General features: G+C 48.0%; 1 protein-coding gene across 1 annotated transcript in view; it reads right to left on the bottom strand.

The window, feature by feature from the left end:
- Positions 1 to 1,037: 1,037 nt before the first annotated feature.
- Positions 1,038 to 13,869, bottom strand: part of Pbx4 (PBX homeobox 4) — a 34,952-nt gene continuing 22,120 nt past the window's right edge. The window contains exons 3-8 of the mRNA XM_046437265.2: positions 8,388 to 8,635; positions 7,913 to 8,103; positions 7,405 to 7,540; positions 4,324 to 4,480; positions 3,819 to 3,925; positions 1,038 to 1,441 (exon numbers count right to left, since the gene is read on the bottom strand). Of these exons, the coding sequence (XP_046293221.1) occupies positions 1,349 to 1,441; positions 3,819 to 3,925; positions 4,324 to 4,480; positions 7,405 to 7,540; positions 7,913 to 8,103; positions 8,388 to 8,635 (932 nt within the window). The 3' untranslated portion in view covers positions 1,038 to 1,348. The remainder of the gene's footprint in view (positions 1,442 to 3,818; positions 3,926 to 4,323; positions 4,481 to 7,404; positions 7,541 to 7,912; positions 8,104 to 8,387; positions 8,636 to 13,869) is intronic.

Raw genomic sequence — 13,869 nt, 5'->3', positions numbered from 1 at the left:
TCACTGCTTTCATAGTGGCAGGGGCTGAACCTCCAGTTATGACCACTGTCTTTCATCCTCCCTGTCTCTCTCACAGGCCATCGGGATGTCCAAAGCAGCTCAGCCACACACCAGCACCTTGGTGTTGATGCCTGTAGGACTTTTACGCTCAGGGAACAGAGTTAGAATAGAGGGACCTTGAGGGACACTGAGGCAAAAACCTGGGGTATGCTGGCTAATACCTTGGGGTAAGCTGAGGCAGAGGCCCACAGGAGTTCTCCTGGGATGTGTGGACAGATAGAACACTCTGGATAGGGGCTCAGTTACTGGTTGTGGTGGCAGCAGACAAAGTGGAGTTAGGGCCACCATGATACTGTGACACTATCTGATACATGGTTACAGTATTTGCTCCAGGCCTAGCAGCATATTTTGATCCTCATAGCCTGGCTCCACCCCATTGTTGCTCTTCAGTGGTAGGTGAGGAAGCCAAGGCCTGGTTCGGGGTGGAGCTGGGAAAGAGCCAGGCTGAGGAGATAGAGAGGGACTTTCAGGAATTTGATGCCAAGGGTGAAGTCTTGGGCCAGCAGGACTTCATGGCACATGGAAGCAGCTCAGGAAGCTCATCTTCTTCTTCTTCTTTTTTTTTTTTAAATATTTTTTAGTTGTAGTTGGACACAATACCTTTATTTTTTTTATTTAATTTTATGTGGTGCCGAGGATCGAACCCAGTGCCCTACACGTGCTAGGCGAGCGCTCCACTACTGAGCCACAACCCCGGCCTGGTTTATCCTTTTTAATGACATTTCAGTTGAAAACAAAAGCAACAACAGAAAGAAACAAAAACAAACAAACAAAACCACCAAACCAACTCTCAGCAGAATTCAGAGCTCAGGACAGATTTAAGTCAGACTGAACACAAGCACACCCAGGGGGAGGGGGGGAGGGCTGGCACACAAAGAGCAGAGGTGGCCACGGAGTCCCCTCACAAGACCCTGGTAGCTATGACATGGCACCCATGCTGTCAAGTATCACCTGAAACAAATCGGATACTAAAAACATTAAAATTAAAATAAGTCGAAAATTTTAATGAGAAAATTTGAGATAAGTCCTAGAAGAGACAATTCACAGTCTTAACATAACATTACTATTTTTTAAAAAAGTCAAACTGAGGTGGGAAAATGAGCAGCGTTCAGCCCATTTCAAGTCCCAGCAGACGAGTGAGTCGGTCATTGGCTGCATGGCCCAGGAGCAGGGAGCACTGTCACCTGGGGCCCCAAGCTTCTGAGGTAATCAACTGCATGTGCAGAAGAATATGAGTGCTGGTCACCCACGGGGGTTCACCTGGTACCCTTCTGCATATCCCCAAAACTTAATTAGAGGCATCTGAGTTGATGCTGCTGGGGTCTCCAGTGGGTGAGACAATCGACTGTGGGGGGATGGCCCCCTGCCAGCTGCTCCTGGCCTGAAAACACAAAGACTGAGCATCAGAGGGGGCTGCCATAAAGCTGGTGACCACCCAGTCCCCACGTCCCCAGGAAGGTTTAGAATGTGCTGGCAATAACCTCAAAAATCCAGGAGGTGGGGAAAGGAATGGAGGGGTCAGCCCTGGGTCATGGCCAGCTCATCACCTGAGCTGTGCTACAGATGATCTCCCCAGCGGGAGAGCTGGCCTCTGCGGGCTGCCTCTAGGGCCTATGGTAAAGGAATACATGGCATCAAGGTGATGCTGCGATCCCTATGCTCTGAGGGAGAGGGGGACAAAGTCAGGCCTGGAGCTGAGCATGGTCCCTGAAATGTTATGGCAAGATTCAGTGAGGGGAACTCAGAAACCTGGTCAGACACACTGGCCTGGATGGGCAGCCAGGTGAGTAGGGCGCATGGCTGATGGGCAGGGGCTGTCCCCTTATCACAAGGGGTTGGAGGCATCATCTGTGGTGCAAGGACAGCATTGAGCCCACCCAACTGTACATTTGCCTGTCAGCCCCGCCCTCATTCAAATGGATGCACCACACACTGGGGGGCTGCTCTGCCCTTTAGTCTGAGAGCAGCCAGAGGGGAGCACTTGCCTCAGAGGGACACTCTACCTTCAGAAAGACATATAGCACCCGGCATTTCCTCAGGGTGATGAATGGAGGCCTATGTGCCCACACGGGGGGATGACGGGGCAGGGTGTAGAAGGTGCCTGAGACAGGTCCTTACCTCTGTGTGCTGTGAGGGGCGTGGGCAGGGGGCTGTGGCCATGCTAACTAGGATGCGGGCAGGCAGAGGTGGAGGTGATGGTAGGGTATGGCTCCACACCAGGACCAACATTCCCTGCTTACATGGGGGCTGAGAGGACCTGGCCTCCTGGATCGAAGGCTGGGACCCCTTAAACATATTCATACTCTGTCCAAGACACAGGACTGAGCCTCAAGAGTATAAAGAGCAAGACAAGGCCCTGTCTCATGTGCCTCCGGCTGAGCGTTGCCATGGCAATAGAAAGCAGCTGTCCCTGCAGGGCCACAGTGGGGTATGTGCCATTTGGTGCCAGGGCAGACTCCATGCTGGTAGGCATCCTGTCTGAGTCCCCAGGAACTGGGAGTGGTGAAAATCAGAGAAACTGTGTAGGCAACTTTTTTTGGGTGATGTTGGGGATGAACTCAGGGCCTTGCGCATGCAAGACAAGTGCTCCACCCATGAGCTGTATCCCAGCCTTGCAGTACACTTCTGTGAAGAAAACTCACGGCACGCCTACAATCCCAGCAACTTGGGAAGCCAAGATGGGAGGAATGCAAATTCAAGGGCAGCCTGGGCAAATCAGTGGGACTCTGTCTCAAAATAAAGAAGGTCTGGCTCAGTGGTGTAGTGCTTGCTTAGTATGTGTGAGGCACTGGGTTCAATTCTCAGCACCACATTAAGTAAAATAAAGGTCCATTGGCAACTAAAAAATATTAAAAACAACCAAAACTAGCACTGCTTTAGAAATAAAAAGGGTTGGGGATGAAACTCAGTGGTAACCGTGCCCCTGGGTTCCATCCTTAGTACCGAAAAAAAGGAAAAACTCATGGGCTTTGTAAGGCCCCGGATATGCCTCCTTGGTGGGCTCGTCCTCCTGTGTCTATGTGGCATCTTCTGGAAAACCTGCACACAGTGGGCCAATCAGCCCCACTTGAACCCTCTTCTAGGTCAGGGGTCAGGACCCTGTGGCCATTAGGGCAGACTGGGGAGGCCCCAGGACCTGAGAAAGGGGCAGGTAACACCTCAAGAAAATTTTGGAGGGTACTGTGGCCACTCAAGGTCCTTGGCTTATTTTCTTCCCAATCACCAAATGGATCTTCAGTGTGGCCACACTGGGCACTAACACCTCATCAGGGCAAGAGGAAAGTGGTGCTGGTGAGAGGCCCTCTGTCCTGGCTAGGCCTCCAGGTAGACACTGGTGGGCCTGAGCCTAGGAGGGAGCATGTTCTCAAGGGGAAGAGCCCATCTTTCTTCCAGGCCTCCTCTGACGCCGCCTGCCACCTTTCCCCACACTCCTCCAGGAGGGAGGCTCCTTCCCCTCCACACCAAAATCCTTACAGCGGGTCCTCATGCCCATTGACTGGTTTTGGTGGCTGCTGTGAATTAACATCCTGCAATGGGCAGAGGTGGGAGCCCTTGGGAGCCCAAAGGAACAGTGTGTACAACATGGACCCTGAGGAGCCGGGCCCTGCGGCAGCTCAGCCCACCTGCGATCCTCACAACGGAGACCATGTGGTTGGGGCACTGCTGTAGATGAGTGGAAGCGGGAGGTGGCTGGAAAGTCGGCCCCATTCTGAGGACCCACAGCTACCAGGGCTCCCTGGGACTGTGCCCCAACCTACCTGGGACTGTAGGCAGTTGCCCCCAGGAGGGGGCTGGAGAAAGGCCAGGGTCCGCAGGGTGAGGAATGTATCCCCAGCACTGGTCAGTGGGAAGGGACCAGAGGAACCTGGAAGAAGTGGTAGGGGTTTAGGCTGAGGATCAGAGCAGGGCCTGGGTCAGCTGAAGTCACAGTGAGGCCTCAGATGGCATTTGCCCAGCCCCACAGTCAGAAGAGACCGGGAAGGCAGTCCCCACATGGCATTGGTCTCCCTGTCTCTGTGTGGTGAGGACACTGGTCAATGAGGCAGGTGGGGCTCCTTGCCACACAGCTCTTGTCCTTTCTTACTGGTATCAGTGTCTGTGTCCCACAGCACTGGCACAGGCTATGGTTATCTGTTAGTTGGGATCTTGGCCAATGAAAACAGAAATTTCATAATTCAAAGAGAGAAAGAGGTAATTCGTGACCAGCTGGGTAGGGGGCTCCCCAGATGCTGCTCAGGGGCGCTGGGCCCAGCCAACACTCACCGGGGCTAGGCATTGACAGGCAGCTGGCTTGGCTCTCCAGGGCCCTGGCCTTGGTGGCATCCATAGCTGATTTACCCGTGTAAATGGTAGCCTCTTCTTGAAATTTCCCCATGTTCTTTTTATATTGGATTCTTTTGTTGCCAAACCAGTTAGAGACCTGTGGATACACATTGAAGCTGCCAAAAAGCCGCTCAGAGTGAGACATGATGTGAATGGACTGTGTGGGTGCTGTCTCTGAGGTGCCTGTTACCCACTACAGGTGAGTGACCGTGGTGGGATTATGGATGACCTTTACTCCTGTAAGAATGTTTTATTTAATGACTCAGTATTACCTTCTCATTATTAACTATAAAACCTCTATGCAGCCAGGGATGGTGGTGCACACCTGTAATCCCAGCAACCCAGGAGGCTGAGAGTCTAAAGTTCAAGGTTCAGCCTCAGCAACTTAGCAAGGCCCTAAAGCAACTTAATGAGATCCTGTCTCTAAATAAAAAAATAAAAAGGACTGGGGATGTGGCTCAATAGTTAAGTACCCCTAGATTCAAACCCTGGTACCAAAGTAAGTAGATCAATAAAACTAAAAAAAAATAAAAAATAAAAAATCACCAAATTATTAAAAACAAATAAAACAAACCTGTATGCATGTGCTCCCTGCTTCTAAAACATTACCACTTCTTTGCCTCCCCTGGGAGCAGGGGTAGTCTTCTCTTGATCCAGGCTTGAGTGAGCACTTGGCTTCCACCTATCTACTGGGAATGTTCCAGAACTTCTTTGTGGAACAAGGCTTGCAGAGAATGGCAGTAAACACTTTCTCATGTTGTCCCCATTTTAACTTTTTTTGGGTACCAGAGACTGAACCCAGGGGTGCTTAACCATTGAGCTATATCCCCAGCCCTTATTATTTTTGAGACAGAGTCTGACTAAGTTGCCTAGGGCCTTGCTAAATTCTGAGGCTGACTTTTTTTTTTTTTACACTATTTATTTATTTATTATTTTTTAATGTGGTGCTGAGGATTGAACCCAGTACCTCACAAGTGCGAGGCAAGCACTCTACCACTGAGCTATACCAGCCCCCTGAGGCTGGCTTTAAACTCATGATACTCCTGCCTCAGCTTTTTGAGCCACTGAGATTACAGGCATGTGCCACTGTGCCCAGCTGTAACTTATTATTATTATTATTTTTTATTTATTTTTTGAGATGTGGTCTTACTATGTGGCTCAGGTTGGCCTTGAACTCCTGGGCCCTTACCTGAACCACACCCAGTTCCAAATTGGTATTTTAGAGAGATAAAGAGCAAATTTTCAGTGTGGGTGAATTAGGGAGATTGAACCTCTTGCTAGGTAGGGACAGAGGGCACAGTGACTGGGGGAAAGCAGGTCCCTGGCCAGGGTCTGTCTTCTGCATAGGGCATACCCCATGTGGGCACTCTGTTGTAGGTACAGGTGTAGCACCAACTCTAGAGGTCCTCTCTACCTGCTGTACCTCAGAAGCCATGGACCATCCCTGCCTAGAATCCAGCCCCCTCTGGTCGAGCCAGCTCTGCTATCCAGGCTACCACCTAGAACCCCCTCCTTCAGCTCAGCTCTTTTCCCCTTTTCCCCTAACCCTAAGCCCTTCCTCCCTCAGACCTCCCTAGCCTGAGTTGGAGCTGATTCTGTCCTGAAGACATCCATGGGCCTCAGCCATGACATCACCTGCCTTAAAGGTGCTCTCTCTCCCTCCCTTTTACTTCTCCTGACTCTGCCCAAATTCAAAACCCTCCTTCAACTAATTGTCAGCCATTTGGGGATGCACTGATACTTGGTGGGTGCACCAAAGTGGAAAGAGGCTCCTAGAACAGACTTCTGCCACTGGCAGGGGGGTCTCAAGGTCCAGGCTGCAGGCAGGAGAGTCCCTGGCATGTCAGGCTAATGCTTTCCACACTTCTGCTTATTTAGACCTGAGACTAATTTTTAGACTAATTATTAGAGCGGCTGGAGTGGCTCTGAGGTCACCTGATACTTCTTAGACTACTGCTCCTGGTGGCTGGCCAAGCAGCAGCCAGACATCAAGCTTCTTTTGGGGCCTTGAAGACCCAGTGGGACAGCCTTCTACTTCAGCTCTGGGCTTGTTTCTGAGGATGCCACAGCAGCACCCAGGTTACCAGTCAGATGTGGCTGGGACCCCTGTGATGTTTTGCTACCTAAATGACCTTGAGGGGCTCCTGAGTGCTCTGTCACAGAGATGCAGATAGACTTAGCCTGAATTGGGGTCTGAGTGTGGTGGCTAAGGGCTAAAAACTTAGCCCCTCTAACTGCAAAGCAGGGAGAGGGGGTCCCAATGTCAGAGGACTGTGGGGACATTCAGTGAGCCAAGTGCCAGCTGCCTGTCATCACTGCTGCCATAGTGGCAGTGGGATGGTGCCTGCATGAGGAGGAATGCCATGGAAGGTCACACTCTGCACACTCAGGCTGCCAGTGAGTGCGGCCTGGTCACATTCACTGCTCGTAGGCTGCTGGACTAACTGTTCCCACTCTAAAGTCTTTCTTGGCCTCCTCTGTCCTCAATTCCACAGAGGAGACAGTTGGCCAAATGCCAGGGCACAGGGTCAGGGGCCTTATACTCCACAGCATCACCTTAAAGACCTCATATTCTACTTGTATTGCATCAGGGACCACTTGTATTTTTTTTTTTTTTTTGTGGTGCTGGGATGGAATTGGGGGCCTCACACAAGCTAGGCAAGCACTCAACTACCAAGCTATACCCCCAGCCCAAAGAACATTCAGTCCCACCCCTCGGGAACCTCACATTCTACCAGCTATCAATTAAGATGGCTCATACCCCACTGGCATTCCTCAGGGGTCCCTATGCCTTGCAAGGTGCATCTGCATCCCTGTCTCACACATGAGGGGGAAGAGCACCTGCCCAAGTCCTACATTCAGTAGTGTACAGCTGGGATCTAAGCCCATCTAGAGTGACCTTGAGTCTGGTCCCTCAACTCCTGATCCACACATTTGATTGACTTCCCTTTGTATCCTTCCAATGGGACTAAACTTTCCACAACTTCCAGGTGCGGTAGGCCATGCAGGGGAGGACATCACCTGGGACACTGTGATGCCACCCTTCCTGGCTAGGTCTTCTTTGGCTTCTTCACTGGGGTAAGGGTTGCTCAAGTGGGAATAAAAATATTCATTCAGCACTTCTGTTGCCTGCTTGCTGAAATTCCGCCGCTTATGCCTGTAAAGACAGACAGTCTCAGTCTGCATTGATAACAGCCCCTATTCCTAACTATGCTTCTAGCAATTTACAAACAGCAATCAATACTTTGGGTCTTCTTCCAAAGAGATGATATGAGGCCTGTACCCGCAGTCTGCAGCCAGAACCTCCAGAATGGTCTTATATTCAAACCAGGGGCTTGGGGTGTGGCTCAGTGGTAGAGCACTTGCTCTGCCTCTGCAGGGCCCTGGATTCTATCTCCAGCACCACATACATGTACACACACACACACAGGAAAAAAGAAAAAGAAAAAGAAAAATCCAAACATGCACTGATTCCACTCATCTTCTTGAGGATGAACCCACAGGGTCTTGGGCAGCTGGAATCCCTGACCTGGCATCAAGGAACCTTGAGCGTAGGGTCATCAAAGCCTCACAGGTGCTCTGCTTCAGTTGCATCTGGATGGCGCTGAATTTGCCATGTATGATGCCAACCATGTGCTCGATCTCCTTGGGGGACACAGGCCTTATCCTGCTCTGTTCCCGGAGAAGGTTGGTGACATGTGCAGTGAATTCACGGCAGGCCTGGGATGAGGACACAGACATGCCAGCCTATGACTGAGCAGCAGGATGGTGTGGGGTGGCAGGTTCCACACCTGACCAGCCACCTGCCAACCTCCATGGTCATATACAGGCTGGTTTCTGAGAAGTAAATGAAAAGGGCTTTAAGTAAAATCAGCCACCACTGTAGTGACCAACTGCATGTTCTCCCTGTTCTGTGCCACAAAAGAAAGGAGGTTAATGTCCCATGTTTTGCTTTGACAAATGCGCATTCACATGATAGAAACTCTTCCATGCAGAAAGATCACCTGTTCATATTTCTCTAGCTCAGAGTAGTAAATCTGTCGGATCTGGGACAGCTTGGCCCTGTAGTCAGAGTGCTCAATGTTATTGTCATTTGGACAGCCACCTGGTGTTGCTGTGCTGGCCACCGCTGCTGATCCTCCTCTTCCTCTCTTCTCCGGTCTGGACACACCCTCAGCCAGCAGCATGTTATCCAGCCTCATGAGCTGAGCATCGGGGGGATCCTCTTCCTGAATGCCATGGATGCTTACCACTAGATAAGAGAGACAGAGCAGATCAGAATATGTTCCCTGCAGAGAAAACAAACCAAAGTAGGCAGCACTGGTGCCATGGCAAAACATGTCCATTTGGGGAAAAGAAACACTTTGTTTTATTATCAAATTTGATAACAGACTCCTAGTAACCCTTGGTGACAGTGGTCCAAATGCCATCTTCAGTAATAGAGCATGGGCTGGGGAGAGGCAGATCAGCTCAGTGCAGCCTGCGTGGGCGGAACTCCACTGAGAGCACAGGGTCAGGGCTGAGCAGGGTAGGTGGGGAAGGTGCCTGGTACTGAGGAGGTCTGAACTCCTGAGCCAAGTCTCCAAAGTACTGGGCAGGAGAATGCATTTTGGATGTTGACATGAATATAAAGGCAAGTGGCAGTCTGGCATTGGCGGTGTGGCTGGATTCAGACATAGAACTGTGTTGGTGGGGGCCTGCTGTGTGCCTCTGTGCAGACTGCTTTTAGAAAGCTGGAGAAGAAATGCTTGATCAAGAAGGTCCCAGCAATAGGGTAGTAGAATGAATCAGACATTATTACCCTACATACACATATAATTAAGTGACCGGTGGGATTCTGCATCACGTATAACCAGACGAATGAGAAATTATACTCCATTATATATGATGTATCAAAGTGTATTCTACTGTCATGTATAACTAATTTTAAAAATTAATAAAAAAAGAAGGTCCCAGTAGTGGCTGTGGTTGTACCTCAGGGATAGACCACTTGCCTAGCATATGTGAAGCACTGGGTTCCATACTCAGCACCACATAAAAATAAATAAATAAATAAATAAATAAAATAAAGGTATAATAAATACAATAACAACAACAACAAGAAGGTCCTGGCACCCACCTGAAATCCCAGTTACCTGGGAGGCTGAGGCAGAAGGATTGCAAGTTTGAGGCCAACCTCAGCAACTCAGAAAGATTCTATTTAAAAAAAAAGGTGGGGGGCTGTGGGTATGGCTCACTGGTAGAGCACCCCTGAAGTTTAATCCCCAGAACTGTTTTTTAAAAAAAGAAGATGATCCCAACAAAGATGGAATAACCTACAGGAAGATTTTTTAAAATATGTTTTTAGTTATAGATGGACATAATATCTTTATTTTTATGTGGTGCCGAGGCTCAAACCCAGTGCCCCCACACGTGCGAGGCTGGCGCTCTACCACTGAGCCCCAACCCCAGCCCCCTACAGGAAGATTTTAAGCAGGGAAACAAGACAACTGGCCCTGTAATCTGGAAAAGCCAGCTCACTCTGCTGAGAGTGGACCTGTACTAGTGAAGGGCTGAACTACAGGGGAAGCTGTTGAAAACTGGCAGCCAACTGGGTGGATGCAAGGGGTCAGAGACTGAAGAACAGCAGGTCGTGTAGGAAGGGCTGGGTCAATATGGGGCTTCAGCTGGTCCTGTGACTGAGCCAAGCACAGATGTCCCAGTGGCTGGGAGGCAGCTCTTCCCTAACTTGGGGGTTTAACAGGGCAGTCTGGGCTGGGGGTGTGTTCTTGAGGTGAACAGCATGTAGATTTGTTTGGAAATCTATACACACACATCTGTCTCCCTAGCTATCTGACCTGGACTAGCTGGAAAACTGACATTTAAGGGATAGGAAAAAAGGAGACAGAAAGAAAATTATCAGATAGGTTGAGAAAAATACAGAAAAAGTCAGAAGGTGAAAAAGCAAGTTTAATCAGCCAGGCACAGTGGCACCCACTTGTAATCCCAGTAGCTTGGGAGGCTGAAGTAGGAGGATTGCAAGTTAGCAAGGTCCTAAGCAACTCAGTGAGACTCTGTCTCTAAATTTAAAAAAAAAAAAAGTAAAAAGGGCTGCGGATATGGCTCAAAATAAAAACGAGAACAAAGCCAAAAAGTGGACTTAGTCATTAGGAGAGTACCACTAACTTCTGCAAAAGCAATTGCTGAGGTAGGTGGGGATAGCATCTGTCTAGAAAGTTCCAGAGAAATGTGAAAGCAATGCAGTGGGGGGAGGGAGACACCACGGCAGGTGCTACAGAGTGAGGGTCAGGCCTGAGGAGGGTGGTCTTGCGGCCATCTGGGTCTTATTTGCCTTTTTGTTTTCAAAGAGACGGGATCTGGCTACATTGCTCAGGCTGGCCCCCAACTGCTGGGCTCAAGAGATCCTCTTGTCTCTACCGCACAGGTAGCAGGGATACAGGCAGTGCCACCATGCCTGGCTCTTTGCTTCTTGATGACAGAGAAATGTCTGTGGCTACAGAGAAAGAGGTGGAAGAGTAGGGCACAGCTGTTTCCTGAAGGAATGGGAGACCCCTACCTTCCCATGGGGGAAGGAGATGGTAATATCAAGTGAGTTTTGCTTTTCCAAAAAAAACAAATATGTTTTCTTGGAAATGGGCTTTCTTACTACTATCAACTGCTGACTGACAAGTAATCAAACAACAATTCAGTTTAATCATATTTTATAGCTATTTAGTAACTTTCAAGTATCTTTCTTATTTCCCAAAGACCTGAAGAATATTTCTGTTAAAAACTCACTAGTTAAAACTGAAGGAGCACAAGGGATATAGAATAAGAATTTTCCTTAGAGATATTCACTTCAACACTTAGTGCTAAGTACACATACAACAGATTATAAAATGAAAAAATTAGCATATCTAAGGTCAGATCACAATTTTTTTTTTTAATGGGTACCAGGGATTGAACTCAAGGGCATTTAACCACTGAGCCACATCCCTGGCCCTTTTTAATTTTATTTTGAGACAGGGTCTCACTAGGTTGCTTACAGCCTTGCTAAGTGGCTAAGGCTGGCTTTGAACCTGAAACCCTCCTGCCTCAGCCTCTGGAGCTGCTGGGATTACAGGCATGTGCCACCATACCTGTGATAGTCAAGCCAAAGTGACTCCATTTTGTAACTCCATTTTGTAAAACAACCATGCCAAGTAGAAGAGTCATGACTGGGGCAATATGTTCTTTCCCTTTTGCTATAGAAACCTTTAAGAGGGCTGGGGATGTGGCTCAAGCGGTAGCACACTCGCCTGGCATGCTTGCGGCCCGGGTTCGATCCTCAGCACCACATACAAACAAAGATGTTGTGTCCGCCGAAAACTAAAAAATAAATATTAAAATTCTCTCTCTTAAAAAAAAAAAAAGAAACCTTTAAGAACACGGAACTACCTAATGGGGCATTGTTTCTGTATCTAGGGTAATGGGGCTCTGTTTCTGGAACTGGGGTGACTAGGCTAATTGTGATTGGCTAAGTGTCTCGCCACCTGACTGCACTCTCCTGCTGTAACTTAGCTTGCTTGCATTGGCTAGACCCCCAAACGTCCCTTTTGTGGTTTTCAGGCTTATAAGGAGTGCCCTTGCAATTGTGCAGGGCTGATCAGAGGAACAGCTTTATGTTCTGGTCAGTCACCACCGGTGTGCTTCAATAAAGGCTTGATTCAATTATATGTGCGTGGTCTGGAAGTCAATTTATGAAACCCCAGGACGATGCTTTAACTATAACATACCCTGCAGAAAACTAAAACTTAATATAGAATAGCAACCTATCCTTTCCCAAATTATGCTTTACTCAAGGTTTCAATAAGCAATATTAAGAAAAGTTAGAAGACTGCAAGAAGCATCTATACACTCGGTTAAATTTTCAAAGCAGAATGGATGGTGGAACATAGCAACAGAGATGGTGCAGATTTACCTAACAAGCACTCAGCAGGGAACATCCATGGTGCAAATTAGCCAGATTGTCTGTTCAACAATTACACAAATTAGAAGTGGCCAAAACAGCTAATGCATGGGATCATGGAATTGGTTAAGTAAATTATGGTAGATCCACAGGAAAATTCATAAGATAATCTTATGAATCAACCAACAACCATATTTTCAAAGACTTTTTAATAACATTAAAGTGCATGAGGTTCTTCTTGTTGCTGTGACAAACTACCACAAAGTTGGTAGATTAAAACGATGTAATGGCAGGGCTGGAGTCGTAGCTCAGCAATAAAGTGCTCACTTAGCAAGTGTGAGGCCCTGTGTGCGAACCTCAGCACCACATAAAAATAAATAAAAAAAAATAATAAAGGTACTGTGTCCAACTACAACTAAAAAAATATTGAAAAACAAAACAAAACAAAACAATGTAACTGCATTATCTCCTAGTTCTGTGGGTCGGAAGTCTGATACGGGTCTCACTGGGCTGAAGTCAGAGTGCCAGCAGGGCTGCCTGACTTTGAGGCTCTGGGGAGAGTCTGTTTCCTTGCTTTTTTTGGCTTTTCAAGCCCTCCCTGGTCTTCTTCCTTTCCTTCTGGCTATCTTCTTTCATCTCAAAGCCACATCAGAAGCACGAGTCCTTCTCATGTAACAGCCCATTATCTGGCCCTTCTCCTGCCTTCCTCTTCCACTTTTCTGTGCCGTTGTGAAATGTCTGGGCCTACTAGGGCAATCTAGAATAGTCTTCCCATCTGAAGGTCAAACAAATGAGAAGCCACTTTCCTATTTTCCATTACAGGTTCGACTGAATTAAGGAAAGGAGTTGTCAATCATGGAAAATGTGGCTTAATGAAAGTGTGTGTCCCTGTGTGTGATAAGGGGCTGCTGCTGGGCACATGGATTCTTACTTATCTGTTTAGATATTTATCTATTTATTTATTTATCCAACAGCAAATATCTAAGGATTCATCACAATCAGGTACCACACTAGATGTTGAGGACTTAAAAAAATATAGACTTTCTGCTAGGCTTGGTGGCACATGCCTGTAATCCCAGTGGTTCGGGAGCTGAGGCAGGAGGATCACCAGTTCAAAGCCAGCCTTAGCAACTTAGAGAGGCCTTAAGCAACTCAGTGACTTAGTGAGATTCTTTATTTTGGGGGGGGCCAGGTACTGGGGATTGAATTCAAGGGTACTCCACCACTGAGCCCCATCCCCAGTCCTCTTTTGTATTTTACTTAGAGACAGGGTCTCACTGAGTTGCTTAGCGCCTCATTGTTGCTGAGGCTGACTTTGAACTTGTGATCCTCCTGCCTTAGCCTCCCAAGATGATGGGATTACAGGCATGTGCCCAGCTGAGACTCTGTCTTAAAATAAAAAATAAAAAGGGCTGAGAAGAATAAAAAAAGAAAAGAAAGGGCTGGGGATGTGACTTAGTGGTAAATTACCCCTAGGTTAAATCCTCAGTACCCCCAAAAATTACACACACACACACACACACACACACTTCTCCTTTCTGGAGGATAATTTTGAAATG

This window comes from Marmota monax, unplaced genomic scaffold, assembly GCF_021218885.2.
Source record: "Marmota monax isolate L192 unplaced genomic scaffold, Marmota_monax_Labrador192_F-V1.1 WCK01_AAM20220418_F8-fsc00021, whole genome shotgun sequence".
In the NCBI taxonomy this organism is placed as follows: domain Eukaryota; kingdom Metazoa; phylum Chordata; class Mammalia; order Rodentia; family Sciuridae; genus Marmota; species Marmota monax.
Note: the sequence above shows the minus strand (reverse complement) of the source record. Positions and strands in the feature narration are given on the sequence as shown.